Source organism: Pseudophryne corroboree, chromosome 7 (genome assembly GCF_028390025.1).
Source record: "Pseudophryne corroboree isolate aPseCor3 chromosome 7, aPseCor3.hap2, whole genome shotgun sequence".
Taxonomy (NCBI): domain Eukaryota; kingdom Metazoa; phylum Chordata; class Amphibia; order Anura; family Myobatrachidae; genus Pseudophryne; species Pseudophryne corroboree.
The window spans coordinates 239718479-239742252 of record NC_086450.1 but is presented as its reverse complement, the minus strand read 5'-3'; the positions used below and the strand labels follow the sequence as shown (position 1 = coordinate 239742252).

At 46.1% G+C, this 23774-nt stretch overlaps 1 protein-coding gene across 2 annotated transcripts in view; it reads right to left on the bottom strand.

Annotated features, from left to right (window-relative positions):
• SLC49A4 (solute carrier family 49 member 4) overlaps positions 1-23774 on the bottom strand; it is a 267167-nt gene that overhangs the window by 114135 nt on the left and 129258 nt on the right. For both annotated transcript variants that reach the window (XM_063934048.1, XM_063934049.1), the window contains exon 4: positions 18514-18643. In XM_063934048.1, the coding sequence (XP_063790118.1) occupies positions 18514-18643 (130 nt within the window). The remainder of the gene's footprint in view (positions 1-18513; positions 18644-23774) is intronic.

Below are 23774 nucleotides of genomic sequence, written 5' to 3'. Positions count from 1 at the left end.
AGTTTTAGAATTCTTGGAGTGGAAGTGGAGGAAACACGTACACCGACTGGAACACCCACGGAGTCACTAGGGCATCCACCGCCACGGCTTGTGGGTCCCTCGACCTGGAGCAATACTGCCGAAGCTTCTTGTTGAGAGGCCATCATGTCTATTTGAGGTACACCCCAAAGATCTGTTACCTGCGCGAACACCTCTGGATGGAGTCCCCACTCTCCTGGATGGAGATTAAGTTTGCTGAGGAAGTACGCTTCCCAGTTATCTACTCCCGGAATGAAGATTGCTGACAGCGCCAACGTGTGTTTTTCTGCCCAGAGGATGATTCTTGTTACCTCCGACATTGCAGCTCTGCGTTCCGCCCTGTCGGTTCATGTGAGCCACTGTCGTTACATTGTAAGGGTACACAATTGCACCTGAATATGTGATAGTATTAATTGCGTTTGAATGACAGGTAAACAATATATAAGTAAAGAATGTGTGTATTTATTCTATAAAACAAAATGACAAAAAGAATGAATAAATAAAAAAAAGTATGAATAAATGAAAAAAGTAAGTCCAAAGTACAGTGCAATAGAGTGTGGCATCCCACCTCATTGAATTGCACTCAATCGTATACCACAAAGTGTGGAGGGGCATATAACAACACAGTCCCAAAAGGAGCTCACAATGTGATATATGAGTCACGGTGAAAAAGTCTATTGCGGAGGCTGGATCCTGTCTCGAGAGGGGGTGCGATCTTCCGACAGTGCTAGCAGTGATGGGGTACCCCAAATGGCTGTGCGGGAGGGATAAGTTGCAGGGAGACAGGTGATCGCTGGCTCTGGACTTGCCGCTCTCTACCTCAGTCCATTGCGGCGGAAGGTGCCCGTGTAAACAGGCGTCTGCCGCCAGCCGGATCCGAGGGATGTGGTCGTGTCTCTGGGGGGGAAAAGTGCCACTGACTCCTAGACCCGGAGCGGGACTGTCCGCAGTGCACCTCCCCACTTACAGAGCCCTTACCTTGTTCCTCTGCGCTTGGTTCCCAGCGTCCGCTGCCACCTTGCTTCCCTGTCAGTCTTGCAGCTTTTCATCCGGTTTCTACTTCCTGTTCCTCGCGGTCACGTGACCCGGTCCTGTTCCTCAAGGCCTCCAACGCCGTGGGTGACAGATGTATTGAGGAATACAGAGCTCAACTGTGTTGGAAAAGAGTACTGTAGTTTGTTTGAAGAAGTGTCCTGTGTTTTCTCCTACGCGTGTCGACCTTTCTGGGTCTTCCTCAGGGAGTCCTTGAGTGCCATCTTTAGTATGGGCTATTTATGCCCATACTTGCTTATGTCATTGAAAAGGGGTGTGTCTCTGTTTTTATTAGGGAATTGCTGAAAAACGACTATACAGACATATATACATTAGGAAAGATATGCATGGGAAGGATGAAATAAAGAAAAATAATAATAGTTATAATAATAATAATAATAATAATAATAATAATAATAATAAGAAAAATAAACAGAAGATATATATAAATAATGACCATATAGAAATGATTTTGAAAATAAATAATTAGTGAATATTGATATGTAATAGGAGTTCATCTATGGGGAGATGGTTAGTTTTATAAACATTATTTATTGCTAAATTGAGTTTATTAACAGTTTGTAGTTTATGGGTTACTAGTTAATGAATGAGTTTATTGACAGTCTGTAATTTACGGATAAAACCTTAATTAAATGAGTGGCTGAAAACTGTATTATGTGGACAAAATATATTAATATATTATTACCTGATTAGTGAATAAACTCATTCATTAACTAGTAACCCATAAACTACAGACTGTTAATAAACTCAATTTAGCAATAAATAATGTTTATAAAACTAACCATCTCCCCATAGATGAACTCCTATTACATATCACTATTCACTAATTATTTATTTTCAAAATCATTTCTATATGGTCATTATTTATATATATCTCCTGTTTATTTTTATTATTATTATTACTATTATTATTTTTCTTTATTTCATCCTTCCCATGCATATCTTTCCTAATGTATATATGTCTGTATAGTCGTTTTTCAGCAATTCCCTAATAAAAACAGAGAGACACACCCCCTTTCAATGACATAAGCAAGTATGGGCATAAATAGCCCATACTAAAGATGGCACTCAAGGACTCCCTGAGGAAGACCCAGAAAGGTCGACACGCGTAGGAGAAAACACAGGACACTTCTTCAAACAAACTACAGTACTCCTTTCCAACACAGTTGAGCTCTGTATTCCTCAATACATCTATCACCCACGGCGTTGGAGGCCTTGAGGAACAGGACCGGGTCACGTGACCGCGAGGAACAGGAAGTAGAAACCGGATGAAAAGCTGCAAGACTGACAGGGAAGCAAGGTGGCAGCGGACGCTGGGAACCAAGCGCAGAGGAACAAGGTAAGGGCTCTGTAAGTGGGGAGGTGCACTGCGGACAGTCCCGCTCCGGGTCTAGGAGTCAGTGGCACTTTTCCCCCCCAGAGACACGACCATATCCCTCGGATCCGGCTGGCGGCAGACGCCTGTTTACACGGGCACCTTCCGCCGCAATGGACTGAGGTAGAGAGCGGCAAGTCCAGAGCCAGCGATCACCTGTCTCCCTGCAACTTATCCCTCCCGCACAGCCATTTGGGGTACCCCATCACTGCTAGCACTGTCGGAAGATCGCACCCCCTCTCGAGACAGGATCCAGCCTCCGCAATAGACTTTTTCACCGTGACTCATATATCACATAGTGAGCTCCTTTTGGGACTGTGTTGTTATATGCCCCTCCACACTTTGTGGTATACGATTGAGTGCAATTCAATGAGGTGGGACGCCACACTCTATTGCACTGTACTTTGGACTTACTTTTTTCATTTATTTATACTTTTTTTATTTATTCATTCTTTTTGTCATTTTGTTTTATAGAATACACACTTTCTTTACTTATATATTGTTTACCTGTCATTCAAACGCAATTAATACTATTACATATTCAGGCGCAATTGTGTACCCTTACGTTGTATATCCCTAGAGGTTTTGGGTTTAACCTCCATCACAATCTTGCTGCCACAGCATTTATCCACACAAGTAGGGCGCCGGATACAATTTGTTCATAAACTGTCGTTACATTGTTCCGACTGCACTTGAATTGCTCGATCTCGCAGAAGATGGGCCGCTTGGAGAAGACCGTTGTAGATGGCTCTTAGTTCCAGAATGTTTATTGGAATGCTGGATTTCAGGCTTGACTACCGTCCTTGGAAGGTTCCCCTCTGAGTGACTGTGCCCCCAGCCCCGGAGACTTGCATCTGTCGTTAGAAGGACCCAGTCCTGAATCCCAAACCTGTGGCCCTCCAGAAGGTGAAGTAGTTGCAGCCACCAGATGAGTGAAATTCTGGCTTTCTGCGACAGATGTATTCTCTGATGCATGTGTAGATGAGACCCTGACCACATGTCCAGGAGATCCAGTTGGAAGGGCCGAGCATGAAACACTGTAGAGCCTCGTAAGGGGCCACCAGCTTCCCCAGAAGGAAAATGCACTGATGAACCGAAACCCGGGCTGGCTTCAGGACATCCCGAACAATTGTTTGCAACACCAACGCTTCCTCCTCCGGGAGAAATATACGTTATGGTAAGAACTTACCGTTGATAACGGTATTTCTCCTATGTCCACAGGTTTTCACAGGATAACAATGGGATATGATGGCGCGACAGTGGATTGGTACCAAACGATCACAAGCTTTCAGGCCTCCCAGGATGCAACGGGCTCCTCCATATATCCCCACCCACTGGCTCAGTCAAATCAGTTGTATTCCAAAGCATTTAGGCAGGAGCATTATGTAGAACCCTATCCAGGAGAGAACAACACACATGCACACCCTTCCATGCAAGAGGGAAGAGGTTAGGGAGTATAAAGATTCTCAAATCAGGTGCGTCAGGGTGGGATCCCTGTGGACATAGGAGAAATACCGTTATCAACGGTAAGTTCTTACCATAACGTATATTTCTCCGGCTGGGTCCACAGGTTATCCACAGGACAACAATGGGAATTCCCAAAGCAATTTTTAGTGGTGGGGAAGCTCCTGATTAGACAGGAGAACCTTACGTCCGAATTCAGCGTCATGAGAGGCAAAAGTATGCAAGGCATAATGTCTAATGAATGTGTTAATTGGAAGACCATGTGGCTGCCTTACATATCTGTTCTGCGGAAGCACCATGTTGTACTGCCCATGAAGGACCTACCTTACGTGTAGAGTGAGCAGAGACATTAGCCAGAACAGGAAGATCAGTTAGAGAATATGCTTCTGAAATTGTCATTCGAAGCCATCTTGCTAGCGTCTGTTTAGTTGCAGGCCGTCCCCTCTTGTGAAATCCGTAGAGAACGAAGAGAGAATCTGTCTTTCTGACGGCACTGGTACGATCCACCTAGATTCATAATGCACGGACTACGTCCAGCGATGCTTCTCCCGCAGAAAGTCCCGATACCTGAAAAGCAGGGACTACAATTTCTTTGTTAAGGTGAAACTTAGAGACTACCTTAGGAAGATAACCAGACTTAGTTCTGAGAACGGATTTATCTGGATAGAAAATCAGAAAAGGAGACTTACATGACAGCGCTCCTAAATCTGACACTCTTCTAGCTGATGCCATAGTCAGTAGAAAGAGAACTTTAGCTGTCAACCATTTAAGATCCACTTTATTAAGTGGTTCAAATGGAGCCCTTTGAAGGGCTATGAGGACCAGACTTAAATCCCAAGGTACTGCAGGAGGAACAAAGGGTGGTTGAATGCGCAGCATTCCCTGGAAAAAAGTACGCACATCCTGTAAAGTGGCAATTTTCTTTTGGAACCATACAGTCAATGCGGATACTTGAACTCTGAAGGAAGCCACCTTCAACCCCTTATTCATTCCTGCCTGAAGGAAATCTAAGATTCTGGATACTCTGAAAGATTTTAGATCCATACTTCTTTCACTGCACCAATGAATATAGGCTTGCCATATTCGGTGATAAATGCGAGCTGAGGAGGGTTTCCTTGCTCTGAGAACAGTTTGAATTACCTGTTGTGAAAAACCTCTTGACTTCAGGATAGAGGTTTCAACAGCCACACCGTCAAAGACAGCCGATCCAGATGCCTGTGATAACAAGGACCCTGCATCAGTAGATCTGGACGTTGAGGGAGCAGAATTGGAGCATCCAACGACATCCTTTGCAGATCTATGTACCAATGCCCACTGTGCCAAGCCGGAGCTATTAGCATCACGGCACCCTTTGCTTGCTTTATTTTTCTCACCACCCTGGGTAGCAGGGAGATTGGAGGAAACAGATATGCCAGGTGAAAGTCCCATTTCACTGACAGTGCGTCCACAAGGATCGCTCCGGGATCCTTTGTTCTTGACCCGTATGCCTGAACTTTGTTGTTCAGACGGTACGCCATGAGATCACTCTCTGGCAAACCCCACTTGTTTACTAGAGTCTGAAAAACTTCCGGGTGTAGAGCTCATCTGCTTGCTTGAATGGTGTGTTGACTGAGAGAGTCCGCTTCCCAGTTTAGGACTCCTGGAACAAACACTGCGTACAATGCTCGAAGATGGAGTTCTGCCCACTTTAGTATGTGACTTACCTCCTTCATTGCTTTTTTGCTGCGAGTTCCTCCCTGATGGTTGAGGTACGCTACTGCCGTTGCATTGTTCCGAGCGGATCTGGACTGGTTTTCCTTGCAGAATGTCCTTTGCCTGAACCAGTGCCATGTATATGGCCCGTTTTTCCAATAAGTTTATTGGCAGGCGACTTTCTTCTGTGGTCCATTGTACCTGGAACCATAATCTTCCGGACACTGCTCCCCAGCCCTGTAGACTGGCATCCGTTGTCAGGATCTCCCAATCTGATATCCAACAGGGTCTCCCCTTGTCTAGATGGGATGTCTGTAGCCACCAGGCTAATGACCTTTTTACCTTTACTGGAAGTATCATCATTTGTTTCTTTATTGTCTGATGTACTCCATTCCATCTGGTCAGAATCAGATGCTGCAGAGGTCTTGAGTGGAATTGTACATATTCCACCATGTCGAATGTTGACACCATCAAACTCATCAGTCGCATTGCTGCGTGAATTGATATTGTCTGACTGTGTAACAATTCCGGAGTCATTAACTGCACCTTGGATATCTTTTCCCCGAGGTAAAAATATTTTCTGCAAACTTGAATCCAATACAGCCCCCAAGTGAATCATCCGTTGTGACAGAATCAGAGACTATTTTGCCCAATTTATGAGCCATCCGTGTTTCTGTAGACAAGTTATTGTCTGTTGGAGATGGTTCAAGAGCAATTCTTGGGATTGTGCCAGGATTAAAAGATCGTCAAGGTATGGAAAAATCCGTATACCCTGCTTGCGGAGATAAACTGCCATAACCAGCATAATCTTGGTAAATACTCTGGGGGCTGTGGGTAACCCAAAAAGTAAGGCCTGGAACTGAAAATGTTGCTGGAGGATGGCGAACCTGAGGTAACACTGATGAGACAGTGCTATAGGTAATGCAGGTAAGCATCCTGTATATCCAGAAATACCATGTAATTCCCCAGTTCCATGGCCAAAACTATGGAGCGTAACGTCTCTATGTGGAACCTTGGGTCGCAAATGTATTTGTTTAACATTTTGAGATTGAGAATTGGCCAGAAAAATCCATTTGGCTTCTGAACCAAAAACAGGTTGGAGTAAAAACCCTGCCACCGTTGTGCCGGGGGTACTGGAATAATTACCCCAGTTTGAAGCAATTTCTGAACTGCTTCTTGCAGCGCTCTGGCCTTCGCCTCTATATGAGATGGGCTGGTGCTAAAAAACCTTTGAGGAGGCTGCTTCTTGAAAGGGAAAACATAACCCAGAGATACCACTTCTTGCACCCAAGCATCTGTCGTGGACTGATGCCATATGTGTGCAAACTGAAGAAGTCGGCCCCCTACCTTGGGGTCTCCCAGGTGGAGGCCCGCACCATCAGGCTGATGGTTTCTGTTCTGGTTTGGAAGCTGGCCCATTCCTTCTTTGCTTTACCAGACTTATTGTACTGGGTCTGTTTTGAATTATTTTTGACTTTTGTTTTACTTTGCCACAAAATGGCTGAAACCCCGAACCCCTAGGCCTAGGGTTATAACTGGCAGGAAACCTTTACCAAAAATAATATTTCCAACAAAAGGCAAAGCTTCCAGAACCTTCTTGGATTCTGAATCAGCTTTCCATGTACGTAGCCAAATCGCTCTGCGAACAGCTATCGTTAAGGCTGACGCTTTGGAAGCAATTGTACCCATATCCATTGCTGCTTCTTCTAAGAATAGCGCAGCCTGTTTCATATGAGCTATATGGGATTCCTGCTCCCTAGTAGGTGCTGAAAGCCCGTTTTCCAGCTCGTCAGCCCATTCGACTACCGCTTTTGCCATCCAGGCTGAGGCCATAGCTGGCCTTATGACTGCCCCTGACAGAGAAAATATGTTTTTAAAAAAACCATCCACTCTTCTGTCTGTGACATCATTTAATGATGTTGATGGTAACGGCAAAATAGATTTTCGCACTAATCGAATGACGTGCATATCTACCTTAGGAGGCACTTCTCTTTTTAAACAGTCCCCAGTTGGAAAAGGGTAATCGGAATCCCATTTTTTTGGAATTCTAGATTTCTTATTGGGTGTAGCCCAAGCTTCCTCCATAATTTCCGTCAGTTCTTCAGACCCTGGAAACCCAACCCTAACTGTTTTGGGACGTTTAAACAGAGGTGCTTTAGTTTTTATTATTAGCTCTGCTGAATCCTCTAGAGACAGAATAGCCTTCATTACTCCAATTAACTCAGCTATATCCTCTGAGCTGAAACCTTCTACCTGTTCTTCATATGGTGAGGTAGAGTAAATGGAGTTATCCTCATCTGATGTATCATCCTGTGTAGCCTGTGAATTTGATGATATATTTCACCTTGGTTTATCAGCTTGTTGATTTGTGGAAGCTGTTGGGGCTAAAACATAAGTCGGGAGCTGCATGTATGGGTTAACAGTATACCCTATTACTGAGGTTGAAGCTGTAGGGACCAACCTGTCAGCTATACTGGATAAGGTTTGTGCAAACATAGCCCAAGGTGGATCTATTTGTCGTTGGACAGGGATCTGCCTTGCAATCTGCTGAAACGCAAAACAATTTGCACATAACCCATCATGTACCAGATGATGAGCTGATTACCCTACCTTACAGGATAAACATGTTATAAGTGTTGGTGTTACTGTTAATGAAACCTTGTCACCTTTGCCGCTCTTAGACATGATAAATAATCAGCTTTACACAGTATATTACACAATCTGTGACTGTAATCACTTTACTTGTATTAAAGTGATCTCAATCTGACCCCAATCCAAGCACCAGCATTGAGGCTCTGAAGGGACACTGACAAACACATATAAAGTCAGCAATCACACTAGCAGTCAGTCACATGTTATATATTAGTCATATGAGCATATTATCAACTGCGAACACATATCAAGTATGTAGGAGTACATTTACTGAATTCTGTTCTATACAGTTATTTAACATATTCAGACGCATTTGCGAATAAAACCATAGTAATGTACACAGACTCATATGCAATAGGCACTAAAGTTAACTATTCACACTAACAAAAGTAGATAGAATTTTAGTGCTGTATAACTCTTACTCCGTAGAGTGGGATACAGGGAGACTGACCCCACTTCCCGGATCGATTAATGCGTTAGCGAACGCTGAGTGCATCCAGACGCTACTAGTGTACACTGCCGCACTGCTACTTTTTAGTGGACACAGACGCTCAGTGAACGGCAGTACATGCAGACGCACACGTCTGAGACCCAATCTCTAGAGGTAACACAGTGTATACAGACGCATTGGTCTATGCTGCGCCCGAGACCCCTCGTGGCAGCGTCTGAGATGGAAGTGAGGAACCAGCTCATGGCGGGAGACGCACGGAAACTGGTCATGAACTGGGGGGAGGGGTGACCAGGAGAGCGTCTGACTCCGCACTGCTGACATCAACCCCAGGGATCGCAGCCTCAAACTAATCCTGGTGCCTACTGATCCCTAAGGCCTAGCACTGGAGCACCCGTGGTGGCGGCGCGTCAGCTACTGTTTGGTAGTCTCCTCCCAAACTGAGCGGCTGTGTCCCTATTCCTCTTCTAAGTGGAACCGATGCCTTACCTTCTCCCCGTGCTCTGGCCGCAGCCTGGTAACGTCTGCTTGGACCTGCTAGAGTATCCGACACAGACGCCCGACGAGACAACACTTGTACCGTGGGTAAGCGTTGTTACGACCCAGCGGAGAGTTGTTGGAGCGACTCTTTCCAATATGCTGGTAAGACGCTGTTAGGAAATATCACTCAAAACAATGTAGTAAGACTATAAAAATAAAATAAAAAAGTTTAGGGCTGCCAAACACAGCAGCCCTGTGACCATGGTCCAACTCCTGCCGTACCAAACAAAAAACTGATTTGACTGAGCCAGTGGACGGGGATATATGGACGAGTCCGTTGCATCCTGGGAGGCCTGAAGGCTTGTGATCGTTTGGTACCAATCCGCTGTCGCACCATCATATCCCATTGTTATCCTGTGGATAACCTGTGGACCCACCCGGAGAAACACCCTATGCACTTCTGTATCGAGGATCATTCCCAGAAAAGACAACCTCTTGGTCGGCTCCAAAAGTGATTTTGGAAGATTCAGGATCCAACCGTATTCCCTGAGCAGATGAGTCGTGAGAACAATGGACTGCAACAAATTCTCCCTGGACGATGCCTTTAGCAGCAGATCGTCCAGATATGGGATTATGGACGCCCCTTGTCTGCGGTGGAGAACCACCATCTCTGCCATCACCTTGGTGAACACCCTCGGTGCTGTGGAGAGACAGAATGGCAGTGCCTGGAATGGATAGTGACTGTCTAACAGTGCAAATCTGAGATAAGCCTGTTGAGACGGCCAAATCGGAATGTGGAGGTACGCATCCTTGATATCCAGGGATACCAGAAACTCTCCCTCCTCCAGACCTGCAATCACTGCTCTGAGAGACTCCATTTTGAATTTGAACACCTTCAAGTAAGGGTTCAATGATTTTAAAGTCAAATTGTTCTGACCGAACCATCCAGTTTCGGTACCAAGAAAAGATCTGAATAACCACCCTTGTTTTGCATATGAGGTGGAACTGGGACAATGATGTGACTTTTTCAATTGTAGGATGGCTTCCTGTAGGATAGCCCTGTCTGTCAGCAAAGTTGACAAGCCTGATTTGAAGAAATCGGTGAGGCGGGAGTTCTCGAAACTCCAGTCTGTACCCCTGGGGCACAATATCCTGTACCCAAGAATCCAGGCAGACAATGTAAATGGATTTGAGCGTAGTGTCAATTTTACGATCAGCCAGTTCCTTTAACACAGTAGATCCAGGAACAGGTAAAACCACCTTTTTAGACAGTCTGGAGTCAGATGTGTCCACAATGGGTGGGTTTTCCCATTTTTTCCTATCTTCCTCAGGGAAGGGAAAAGCAACCAGAACCCTTTTTGGGATCTGGAATTTTTTTCTCCGAGTTTTCAAATATAACATTTAATTCTTTAGATGCAGGGAAGGTTAGCAAGGCTCTTATGGTCAGTGAAGTAAGCCTCCTCAACCTGCTCAGGTGTGGTGATTAACACATGTCTAATGGCCTCAATCATGAGCTGTACCCCTTTAACAAGGGATGCCGCCCCCCTCAGCACCTCCCCATCACCGTCTGCAGTTTCAGAATCGGTATCAGTGTCATCTTGCATGATTTGGGCAAGTGCACGTTTCTTTGGGAACATGCTAGGAAATTTTGCAGGAATAGGGACAGAGCCTGACCAAACTTCTTCAACACCTGAGATTCAGTCTCAGTATTCGCTTCAACAATAGAGATTTGAGACAAAGCATTACAATCCTGTGTACATGGAATGGATCCCCCCTGAGGAAACATCTACTGCAGCATATGACACAGAGTCCCTATACATGGCTTTGTGAGATAGTAAACACCCACACACACAGGGAAATGTCAGACAGTTTCCCCCCAAGCATGCCAGAGAGAGACAGAGATTGGAGCCAACCCACACACAGCACTTTTTAAGGTAGACTAATGACACTACCAGCGCCGTCTGTGTACCTTAAAAGATTACACAGACTTTACACAGCCTCCCCCTGCATTCTACATCCCCCTGTACCGTACAATATGTACAAGATAGCTGGAGTTGACTTGGAGGGACAGCTCTCCCTGTCAGCTCTTCTGCAGGCAGGAAAATGACGGTGAACGCTGCTGGGTCCGCTCTGAGGAGAAGCTTCGCCCCCTTTCATGGCGCTATCTTCTCGCTCTTCTGAAGATTATACTGGCCTGAGGAATTGTGCTGGCAGCGATCCTGGGACCCTGACAGGCTTGCTGGACAGTGTAGGGTGTAGGCGCTGGCTCAGGGCGCCCCTCACAGCACCGCACCATGTACTGCTGAGCCACGGAGCGCAGTTAGTACTGCACTCCCTAACTTGTTGCCGCCATCTTCACACCGGCTCCCCGCTTGCCAGGGGTGCCGGTGACCTACTCGCCACTGATATTCTGGCTCTGTAAGGGGGGGCGGCATGCTGCTGGGGTGAGCGAACGTTCGATCCCCTCAGGAGCTCAGTGTTCTGATAGTGGCTCAGACCCCGCAGGGCGGACACTACTCCCTCCCCCTTAGTCCCTTGAAGCAGGGAGGCTGTTGCTAGCAGCCTCCCTGTGCCTAAACTCTAACAAAAAAAATAAAACTAAAAGAACTCCTATGGAGCTCCCCTAGCTGTGACCGGCTCCTCCGGGCACATTTTCTAAACTAAGTCTGGTAGGAGGGGCATAGAGGGAGGAGCCAGCCCACACTGTTAATTTCTTAATGTGCCAGTGGCTCCTAGTGGACCCGTCTATACCCCATGGTACTAATGTGGACCCCAGCATCCTCTAGGACATATTGTAGTGAAGCAATCTTTAGTTGAAACCACACTGATAGTGTAGAAATGTGTACTTTCAGGGATGCTAGGCGAAGACCAAGGTCTAACCCTGCTTGCAGAAAGGCCAGTACCCTGGAGACCCTAAAGGAACAAGAGTCATAGCGCCTAAGCGCACACCACTGAAAATAAGCGTACCAAATCCGGTAATCAATGCAGGCTAAAGACGGCTTACGAGCCCTCAGCAATGTCTGTATCACTGCTTCTTATAACACCTTAGCTCTGAGGACTGATGACTCAAGAGCCAAGCCGTCAAAGACAGTCAAGCCAGGTCCCAATGCAGACAGGGAGGTCTGGTCGGCTGTGGTAATAGGAATGGCATGTCCATGGATAGATTTTAGAGATCGGCGAACCAATGGCGCCTGGGCCATGTGGAAGCTATCAGTATCATGGTGCCGCCTCACCACTTGAACTTGCGAAGAACTCTGAGTAACAGTGACACCGGAGGAAACAGATGGAAGATCCACCGCACTGCTAGAGCATCCACAAAGGCTGCCTGTGGATCTCTGGCCCTGGATCCATGAATTGGTACTTTGTGATTGTGACGAGAGGCTATCAGGTCCACATCCGGCAGTCCCCATCAGTTAACAGTTTCTGGAACACTTCAGGGTGCAGAGCTCATTTGCCGTTGTGGGCGTCCTGCCGGCTGAGGATGTCTGCTGCCCAGTTGAGGATTCCTGGCAGAAATACAGAGACGGCCGGAAGGAGAGTCGCAGCCCACTGGAGCATGCACTCAACTGCCCTGTAGATCGCCCGAAGTTCCAGGACACTGATTGGCGAGCAACTTTAAACTTGAGTCCACCGACCTTGAAAAACGCATGGACCAGTTACTGCGCCCCATCCACGGAGACTGGCATCCGTGGTGAGGACCACCCAATCTGGAATCCAGAATGGCCGTCCTTTGTCCAAGTGTGATGTCTGTAGCCACCAGGTGAGAGATAGACGAACCTCCAGAGACAGTACCATCGCCTGATCTGATGATACTGCATTTTCCACCATGTAAGGATCAGTGGTTGTAGGAGCATGCAACGAAACAGGGCATAATCCACCATATCAAATATGGAGAACATGGTCTCTAGAACCTGCATTGCCAAATGTACGGACATGCGGGTATTGTGCAGAGTACGTTGCTGACCCTTGACTGCAGTCTGGCAACTTTGTCTGCTGGCAGGAAGAGCCTCATTTCCTGCAAATACAGGCAAGCCCCCAGATGCAACATCCGTTGCGAAGGGACAAGGGAGGACTTTTCCCAATTGATCAGCAACCCGTGAGATTGTAGAAAGGCTATGGTTATTCAAAGATGGAGGTACAAACCTCCTGAGATTGTGCCAGGAGCAACAAGTCATCCAAATATGGGAGCACCCTGATCCTTTGACGACGCAGCTGAGCGGCCATAACAGCCATCAACTTGGTAAATACCAGTGGAGCAGTAGCCAGCCTAAAGGGTAGTGCCTGAAACTGGTAATGCAGTTTCAGAACAGCAAAGCAGAGAAATCTCTGATGAGCAGGTGCTATAGGGACAAGTAGGTAGGCATCCCGAATATCCAGGGATACCATAAAATCCCCTGGCTCTGATGCCAGATAAATAGGCTATAGTGTTTCCATACAGAATCTGGGCACCCGCAAAAACTTGTTCAGAGATTTCAGATTGAGGATAGGCCGATAAATCTCATTGGGTTTCCGAATCAGGAAAATAGGATTTTAATTACCTACCGGTAAATCCTTTTCTCGTAGTCCGTAGAGGATGCCGGGGTCCACATTAGTACCATGGGGTATAGACGGGTCCACTAGGAGCCATTGGCACTTTAAGAGTTTGAGAGTGTGGGATGGCTCCTCCCTCTATGCCCCTCCTACCAGACTCAGTCTAGAAACTGTGCCCGAGGAGACTGACAACTTCGAGAGAAGGATTATACACAGATAGTGGCGAGATTCACACCAGCTCACACATAAAGCAAACCAAGCTAACTAGCTAGCTTGAAACATGAGCAACGGCTGAAGAAGATTACTTAACCAAGTAACAAAACAGTACTAAACCAAGAACTAAGCAGTACTGAACTAAGTAACCACTGCAGGATTACGAAGCGCTGGGCGGGCTCCCAGCATCCTCTACGGACTACGAGAAAAGGATTTACCGGTAGGTAATTAAAAGCCTATTTTCTCTTACATCCTAGAGGATGCTGGGGCCCATATTAGTACCATGGGGATGTACCAAAGCTCCCAGAACGGGAGGGAGAGCTCGGAGGCTCCTGCAAAACTGATTGACCACACTTCAGGTCCTCTGCGGCCAAGGTATCGAACTTGTAGAACTTTGCAAACGTGTACGACCCCGAACAAGTAGCCGCTTGGCTAAGCTGTAAAGCCGATACACCCCGGGCAGCCGCCCAGGAAGAACCCACCTTACGAGTAGAGTGGGCCTTAACAGACGTAGGACACGGCAATCCTGCCGTAGAATACGCATGCTGGATAGTGAACCTGATCCAGCGAGAGATCGTCTGCTTAGAAGCAGGACACCCAAGTTTCTTGGGATCATACAGGACAAACAGAGTCCGATTTTCTGTGACGAGTAGTCCTCTTCACATAGATTTTCAGAGTCCTTACAATATCCAAGGACTTTGATGAAATTGAAGAGTCAGTAGCAACTGGCACCACAATAGGTTAGTTGATATGAAATGCCGATACAACCTTCGGAAGGAACTGCTGACGTGTCCGGAGATCAGCTCTATCTTCATGGAAGATCAAGTAGGGGCTCATACAAGACAAAGCCCCCAGCTCCGACACACGTCTAGCAGAAGCTAAGGCCAAGGCCAACAAAGTGACAGCCTTCCATGTGAGAAACTTCACCTCAACCTCCTGTAGATGCTCGAATCAATCCAATTGGAGAAACTGCAGCACCACGTTAAGATCCCATGGTGCTGTAGGCTGCACAAAGGGAGGCTGGATGTGCAGAACCCCTTTCAAAAAGGTCTGAACCTCTGGGAGGGAAGCCAACTGTTTCTGGAAGTAAATGAATAGGGCTGAAATCTGGACCTTTACGGATCCCAACCTCAGGCTCATATCCACACCTGCCTGCAAGAGGAGGAGAAACCGTCACAGTTGAAACTCCACCGTAGGAATCTTCTTGGACTCACACCAAGATACATTTTTTTTCCAAAGATGGTAATGTTTAGACGTTACTCCTTTCCTAGCCTGTATTAGGGTAGGAATAACCTTGTTCGGAATGCCCTTCCGAGCTATTATCTGGCGTTCAACCTCCATGCCGTCAAACGTAGCCACGGTAAGTCTTGATAAGCGAATGGCCCCTGCTGCAGCAGGTCCTCCCGAAGAGGAAAAGGCCTCGGCTCTTCTAGCAGTAGATCCAGAAGATCCGCGTACCGAGCCCTTCTCGGCCATTCCGGAGCAATGAGGATCGTCTGAATTCTTGGTTCTCCTTATGAGTTTTAGAACTCTTGGAATGAGTTGAAATGGAGGAAACACATACACCGACTGGAACACCCACGGAGTCAATAGGGCGTCCATCGCCACGGCTTGCAGGTGCCTCGACCTGGAACAATACCACCAAAGATTCTTGTTGAGACAAGAGGCCATCATGTCTATTTGAGGTACACCCCAAAGATCTGTTACCTCTGAACACCTCCGGATGGAGTCCCCACTCTCCCAGATGGGGATCGTGTCTGCTGAGGAAGTCCGCTTCCCAGTGGTCTACTCCCGGGATGAAGATTGCGGACAGCGCCAACGCACGTTTTTCCACCCAGAGGATGATCCTTGTAACCTCTGACATTGCAGCTCTGCTCTTTGTTCTGCCCTGTCGCTTTATGTAAGCCACTGTCATTACATTGTCCGACTGCACATGAATGGCACAATCTCGCAGAAGATGGGCCCGCTTGGAGAAGACCGTTGTAGACGGCTCTTAGTTCCAGAATGTTCATTGGTAGGCTGGATTCCAGGCTTGACCACCTTCCTTGGAGTTTCCCCCTAAGTGACTGCACCTCAGCCCCGGAGACTTGCATCCATGGTTAGAAGGATCCAGTCCTGAATCCCGAACCTGCTGTCCTCCAGAAGGTGAGGTAGTTGTAGCCACCAGAGGAGAGAAATCCTGGCTTTTGTCGACAGACGCATTCCCTGGTGCATGTGTAGATGAGATCTCGACCATTTGTCCAGGAGATCCAGTTGGAAGGGCCAGGCATGAAACCCTCCATACTGTAGAGCCTCATAAGGGGCCACCATCTTTCCCAGAAGGAGAATGCACTGATGAACCAAAACCTGGGCTGCCTTCAGGACATCCCGGACCATTGTTTATATCACCAACGCTTTCTCCTCTGGAAGAAACACCCTCTGCACCTCTGTGTCGATGATCATTCCCAGAAAAGACAACCACCTGGTCGGCTCCAAATGTGAGTTTGGAAGATTCAGGATCCAACCGTGTTCCCTGAGCAGATGAGTCGTGAGAACAATGGACTGCAGCAACCTCTCCCTGGACGATGCCTTTATCAACAGATCACATCCAGATATGGGATTATGTTCACCCCCTGTTTGCGGAGGAGAACCATCATCTCTGTCATCACCTTGGTGAAAACCCTCGGTGCCGTGGAGAAGCCGAATGGCAGTGCCAGGACCTAAACTCTATTTAAATAAAAAAAAACAGAGAAACTCCTATGGAGCTCCCCTAGCTGTGAACGGCTCCTCCGAGCACATTTTCTAAACTGTGTCTGGCAGGAGGGGCATAGAGGGAGGAGCCAGCCCACACTCTCAAACTCTTAAAGTGCCAATGGCTCCTAGTGGACCCATCTATACCCCATGGTACTAATGTGGACCCCAGCATCCTCTAGGACAGGCATGTCCAAACTGCGGCCCTCCAGCTGTTGTGAAACTACAGATCCCAGCATACCCTGACACAATTTTGCTGTCAGAGAATGCTAAAGCTGCGTCAGGGCAAGCTGGGATGTGTTGTTTCTCAACAGCTGGAGGGCCACAGTTTGGACATGCCTGCTCTAGTACGTAAGAGAAAGGAGGGGAGTAAAAACCCTTCCCCTGTTGTTAATCGGGGAACAGGGATAATAACCCCTACGTTCAGTAAAGACTGAACAGCTCATTGGAAAGCCAAGGCTGCACCTGAATGCGAAGGGGGTTTGGTGCAATAAACCTGTTGGGCGGGCCGTCTCACAAATGAGAGGGCATACCCATGAGAGATTACTTCTCGCACCTAGGCATCTGTAGTTGACTGGTGCCATGAGGCTGCGAATCACAGAAATAGGCCTCCCACGCTGGGGTCCCCAAGGAGGAGGCCCGCTTCGTCAAGCAGAGGGCTTATCCACCTGCTTGGGGGTCGGGTATCTGGCCTTCCAGGCTTGCTTAGTCTGCGACTTAGCCGCTTTGCTGGAGACAACCTGCCTTGAAAAAGCCTGCCCTTTTGCTTTGCCTTGAAACCGAAAATTTCGAAAAGGAAACTGTCCCAGCCTTCGGGTTAAATGCGGTGACATATAGCACTCTTAAGTCTCTATGCTGCAGCCCTTGAAGTCTTCTTTCTTCATAGAAAAGCTCTTTTCCCTATTAGCTGCCAGGCACCAACTTACAAACTGAGCTCCTGTGCACGGAGGCGGGGTTATAGAGGAGGCGGCGCTAAGCATCCTGGTAACAGTCAAAGCTTTTAGCCTGTTGGTGCCTCGGATCAAGATCCAACTCTACACCCCTGATGTTATCCCTGTGGAACCCCAGTGTACCCCGCTGCAGAAAGCAGACTTAGAAGCAGCCAGCGTAGCCACATTCTTAGCCAATCCTGCGCCAAACAATGTTTCCAGCGAAAGCCAGAGCTTCCAACCCCATTTTAGAATCTGCCTTCCAGGAACGTAGCCAGAGCACACAGCGAGCAATAAGAGACAGCTGGTCCCTGGCATCATCCAACTTCAGACTATACTCTAGTGCAGTGGTTCTCAACCTCGGTCCTCAAGTACCCCCAACAGTTCATGTTTTCCAGGTCACCTAGCTGGTGCACAGGTGTATTCATTACTCACTGACACATTTTAAGAGACCCAGCAAATTATTTCACTTGCAATCCTGTGAGGAGACCAGGAAAACATGAACTGTTGGGGGTACTTGAGGACCGCGGTTGAGAACCACTGCTTCAATGCATCAGCCCAAAGCTCCAAATCTTTAGCTACACAGGTCTAGTAATAATAATTGGAAAAAAACAAAACAAACACAAACCACACCCAACCGAAAACAACCTTTTTTTTCTCCCAGCTGTGTGAACAGTGCGCCGGCTTTTGCCAGTACCGACACTAAAACTAGCTTCCCTAGGCCAGGGGTGGGGTATACGAGTTGGAAAACTGGAGCATCCTGAGAGCTAAAAGCTTAACTGTGTGGTGCCCAATCAACTCTTAACACTTACAGTCCAATGTAAGGACTGTTAATCATTTTGGACCCTGATGAAGAAATAAACTTGTAATGATACCACGACTACTAAAACAAATTAATACAAGTTATGTGGGGTATATGCAAAACTCACCCAAGCAGCTTTCCAATACTGCTCCTGTAACTTAGCCTGCGAGCAGCGGCAGCAATACTGGGGGGAACCGGGGGACGGGAAGGGAAATAAGCCAAAACAGCAGCAAAGACCACAGCGATTATTCCAAACTCTGCAAGTGAAAAATGATGATGAGATATAAACATTAGACAAAGGAACCTAGATTTCTGATTAATGTGCCTGTAATCACAATCTGCCGGAACTCAGGTGCCAAGGTTACACCCCAAATTCTGCCTACACCCAACTAGTCCTGGTATAGTTGTAGTGTTTCACCATCCAGAACACATCTACTATTACACTACATGACAGAACTCAGGAAGACAATTACAGCCAAACAAAATATTTCATGGAAATGCCTATTCTTAACAGCTAACCTCCAACTTTTTATTTAAGCCAGGCATGTCCAAACTGCGGCCCTCCAGCTGTTGTGAAACTACATATCCCAGCATGCCCTGACACAGTTTTGCTGTCAGAGAATGCTAAAGCTGTCTCAGGGCATGCTGGGATGTATAGTTTCTCAACAGCTGGAGGGTCGCAGTTTCGACATGCCTGATTTAAGCTAAATATTAGGAGTTTAAAATAACATTTTGATTTAGAACAAAACAACCAAGTGGAGATGTAAGAAGATGCGGTAAGGCTCAAATGTTCTATAAGCCTTGGTATGTATGTGAGCAGATAACATAGCGAGTTTCCACTCCCCCTTCCCTCCACCGAGACATTAATACATCTCATTAGTATTGCTTCCTTCTTCATCTCAATAAGACAAAAAGCAGGGTAGCTAAAGCGGCATAGCTATACTACATCTACCCATAAGTCTGCTACAAAGCTGTACTAGCTGGATATCATAACTACAGCAATACCATATACGCACATTTTCTACAAAGTCTAACGAAGATAGACACAGAAAATTAAGTACATATAGAACATTTTCCATTTAATGGGGCGGTACACAGACACTAAAGCATATGAGTGTGCATCTTAGGGGATAATTCTGTTTCTTCAAGATACTCTATGGTAGCCATTACTTTGGGTTAAAAGGAACTGTTCTCCAAAGTAGATACAGGAAGTTTTTTTCAGTGGTCTGCCTAGCCGGTGATTTTAACTCCTACCCCTTCACCTGGAGTTTGAGATGTCTTTTACGGATGCCTGCACCTTCCCCATGCATGAGGTTGACACTGCTCTGGTTGACAGTACCTTAAGAATTTTGGGTACCTTGATTCTCCTTCTTATAGATGAAGACAATTACTTCTCTAATCCATCTTGCAATGGTTTCCTTAGTTGGTCTGGCAGAACAAATAAATGGTCTTCTGGAATTCTTTCACTCTTAGAAAGTAGATCGAGATTGCTCCTACAAGATCTATTCTCATGTATTAAGTTTTTCCTTCTCATCCTCTGGTTGAGGGAAGAAAGATGTTAGCGTGAGGTCTTGGTTGAGGTAAAAAGCAGAAACTTAGCACAAATCTTGTATTTGTCCTTAATACCACTCTGTTGGGGCATATTATTCAAACATTGATCTTCCGCCCAAAAAGCCAGTCATTTGCTCATTCTCCTAGTGGACATAACTGCTATCAAGAAAACCACCGTCCAGGTAAGGATCTCTAAATGTGCTTCCTGCAGCAGCTCAAAAAGACGTGACCGTAATTCATTAAGAATTAAATTTATAGATCCATGGGTTCTAAACCTAACTGATCTGTCGGGAAATGCTTTTTGTTGCTTAATAGAATCTTTTAACAAAGTACTCGTCCACAGATTTTCTTTCTAAAAGAAAGCCGAGTGGATATTTTTACCTTTAAGCTAGCCCTTTTATAAAGCCATTATGTAAAAATTAAATTTGTTAAGTATCTGCTTTCATAGTCCCTGCATAAGTAATAAAAGGTTATCCAGAGGATGTAAAAAAAAAATCTGTGAAGTTTTCTATTTTGCTTGAAGAAGGGTGCGATATGTTATACCGGCGGACAGGATGCCGGCTGTCAATATGCCGACAGCGGCATCCCTCCCGCTAAAATGCTGGCAGCGGGGCGGGCGCTAAGAGTGCCCTTGCGGGCTTGGTGCGCTCGCCACAGGATCTATTCCCACTCTATGGATGTCATGGACACCCACGAGTGGAAATAGCCCTGTTGTGCCAGGATTCCGGCTGGTGGCACTGTCGGGATTCCAGGGACGGTATCATGAACGCCGGGATCCCGACAGCCGGCATTTTAACTACATCCCAACCAGAAAGCTGTTTTTGGTAACATTTTCCACTTAGGGATGTATTCAATTCCTGTCGGATCCTTTCCGATGGAAAGAATCAAACAGGTCCGTATTCAATGAGCGGCCAAACCTGACAATTTTATCACCATCCACTTTTACATAGAACCCCTGGCTTGTTACAGACCCCTACTGCTGAACACCTCTACAATATGTATCCCTACAGCAGGAGGCCCAGGTTGCAGAGGGTAAGGCAGACCTCCAGGTGACAGCGTACAGGCCTCTATGCAGACTGTACAAGAACAGGAGCAGTAGGCCGATTACCTGTCAGACCGAAGCGCGCTGTCCGCAAGCCTTTTCGTGCTGGCCAAATGTTGCAGTCGGTGCCGGCTGCTCACTGTAGCTGCCAATCACACAGCACACAATGGCATTGGTTAATAGCAGAAGGAGGGGCTTAACAAACAGCTCTTATTGGCTGGGAGTGATACAGGAAGAAGTTGAGCGTAAGCCATACTGCTGCCGGGGAAGTATGGGAGTTGTAGTCCTCGGCGTGCTCTAAGGAGTGGAGAGGCATGGTGAGGATGCCTGGCTGGCAATGCTTGTTTGTGTCCGCCGGGGTTGCCGCAGGTGCGAAGCAGGAAACATGCTAATGTGCAGTAGCTGAGGGTCTCTGGACTACTCGGCCAAACTCGACAGGTTTTGGCCGTTCTGACAATGGCAACCCAACTTTTTTAAAAGTCGGATTGATATTGTCGGAAATGGGGCTAAAACCTGTTGAGTTTGGCCGCACTTCCGACAAAATATGTGGATTCCGACAACTCACGTGGTTTCCGACAAGTCGGGCATTCCAAACCCAAAACCCTTCCAACCTAAAACAGTTGGAAACTGCCGTCTTTCCGAAATGACGGCAGTTTCCAACAGAAATTGAATTTACCCATTAATCTCCATGTCATTAAATTGAGGCCTGATAGATTTGGCTAGAGTCGTGGCCCCTATGTTAATAGGGCAAATAAGGCAGTATTGCTATTAACTTCCTCATCTTCTTCCCTGATTTTCCTCAAATTGTAATCAGCGGGAATGTGGGGAGAATATATAACCTAGGTGAAACATCCATCTCCGTGAAAAAGCTTCAATTCTTCTCCAATATCTGGATTGAGGAAGCTTTTTGTGAATGAATGTTGCCATCTAGTCTAATTCTGGACAAACCTCTTCACAATGTTCTGTAACATGCACATATTCAGCTCCCATTTTCCCTGGAAATTTTTTTGACATTCTCCTTGGCTGGTACATTTACTACAGAGAGAGAAAGGAGCTACTTCTCTGCTTACACTCAATAAAACGTGACTTTTGGTGCCACCCTGAAGATTTAGGTAGGCTACCACAGTAATATTGCCTGGAAAAAAAAATAACTTTCCACTAAACGACTTACAGGCAGTTTTGGAAATGGCATACTGCTTTCCATACTGCTCTCATTTCTCTTTGGTTTGAAGAGAACAACTTTTCTTATGGGGTCCAATATCCCTGTGATACACACTGTGACAGATGTGCCCCCCAAATCTCCGAACTTCTGTCTGTTAATTTTAGGTACTGTTGTTGCGATAGCAAAACGGACTTGGTCTTTAGTTTTATACTTGTATACTAAATTAGAGACTACTTTGTGGCTTGTTCCAACTGTATGTGAAAATATAAAAGGCATTTTTCTTCAGCTGTACTTCAGTATATTCCACAGTAGTTTTCTCATGTGCCAATGGAATTATAACTACAGTTGATGACATCATACCCAGGAGAGTCAATCCTGCTCAAAGTTGGATGTTGCTGCCTACTTGCACAACCATGTCTAATTCTTGTATTTAATTGCATCGCTCCTCAGAGAGTGTAATTAAATTTTGTTGGGTTATCTATTTGCACTGCTAAGAATTTAATTTGTTGTGTCTGTATCAACTGCCGTTTCTCCCAAAATTATGATCCAACCATGTAGTTGTAGAAACTCTATAGTCCAGTCCAACCTGTCTTGTACTATTCCTTTAGCTTTTTCAGAGATCAATATGTCATCTAGATATGGCTAAATTGATCTTTCTTGTTTCCCTAAATGGGTCACTAGAACTATTGTGAATGTCCTTGGTAATGTTGACAAAACAAACCCCCCGTTTGTTTTGTCAACATTACCAAGGACATTCACAATAGTAATGTAAACTAGAAATGTCTGCAAAGTACAAAAAAAAATAATTGCAGATAACCGATACTGCCTGCTGACTGGTACATGGAAGTAAGTATCTTTTAGATCTACTGAAGCTAGAAGTCTTCTTTCCTTATGTATACCAGAAATGACCTGTGGGTTTTCATACGGTACTGTATTCACTAAATGAATCGGTTAGATCTAAAATGGTCATGAAATCTCCAGAGGGTTTCCTTATCAAATAGAAGAGACTAAAAACCTGTCCCTGTCTCTGTAGGGTAATTTTTTTTTTTTTTTTTAAATTGGAGTTTGATATTCCATGTGGAACAAAGCTACATGGAATATCACACATGGAAGACCATGGAACATGGTCAGCTAATGGGCAAAACCATGTGCACTGCAGGTGAGGCAGATATAACATGTGAAGAGATGGGCTATATTGTTTCTATGCAGGGTAAATACTGGCTGCTTTATTTTTACACTGCAATTTAGATTTCATTTTGAACACTCCCCACCCAAATCTAACTCTCTCTGCACGTTACATCTGCTCCACCTGCAGTTCACATGGTTTTGCCCAGAGCCGGCCTTAGGCATAGGCAAACTAGGCAATTGCCTAGGGCATCTGGTATGCCTAGGGGCATCAGCAGCTTCTGCTGATTAAAATGATATGCGGCATGCCTATATTCTGTATGTAGCATTTTGTAAGCAGATACAGTCACAGTCGCACAGTATATAGGTATGCCGCATATCATTTTAATCAGCGGAAGCTGCTTGTGCATCCTTGCCACATAGCAATGCAAATATGCATTTTCATAAAAAACAGGCACCCGACGTTAGCAAAGCTGCCAGATGATTCACGCCAGGAACTATATGTGTC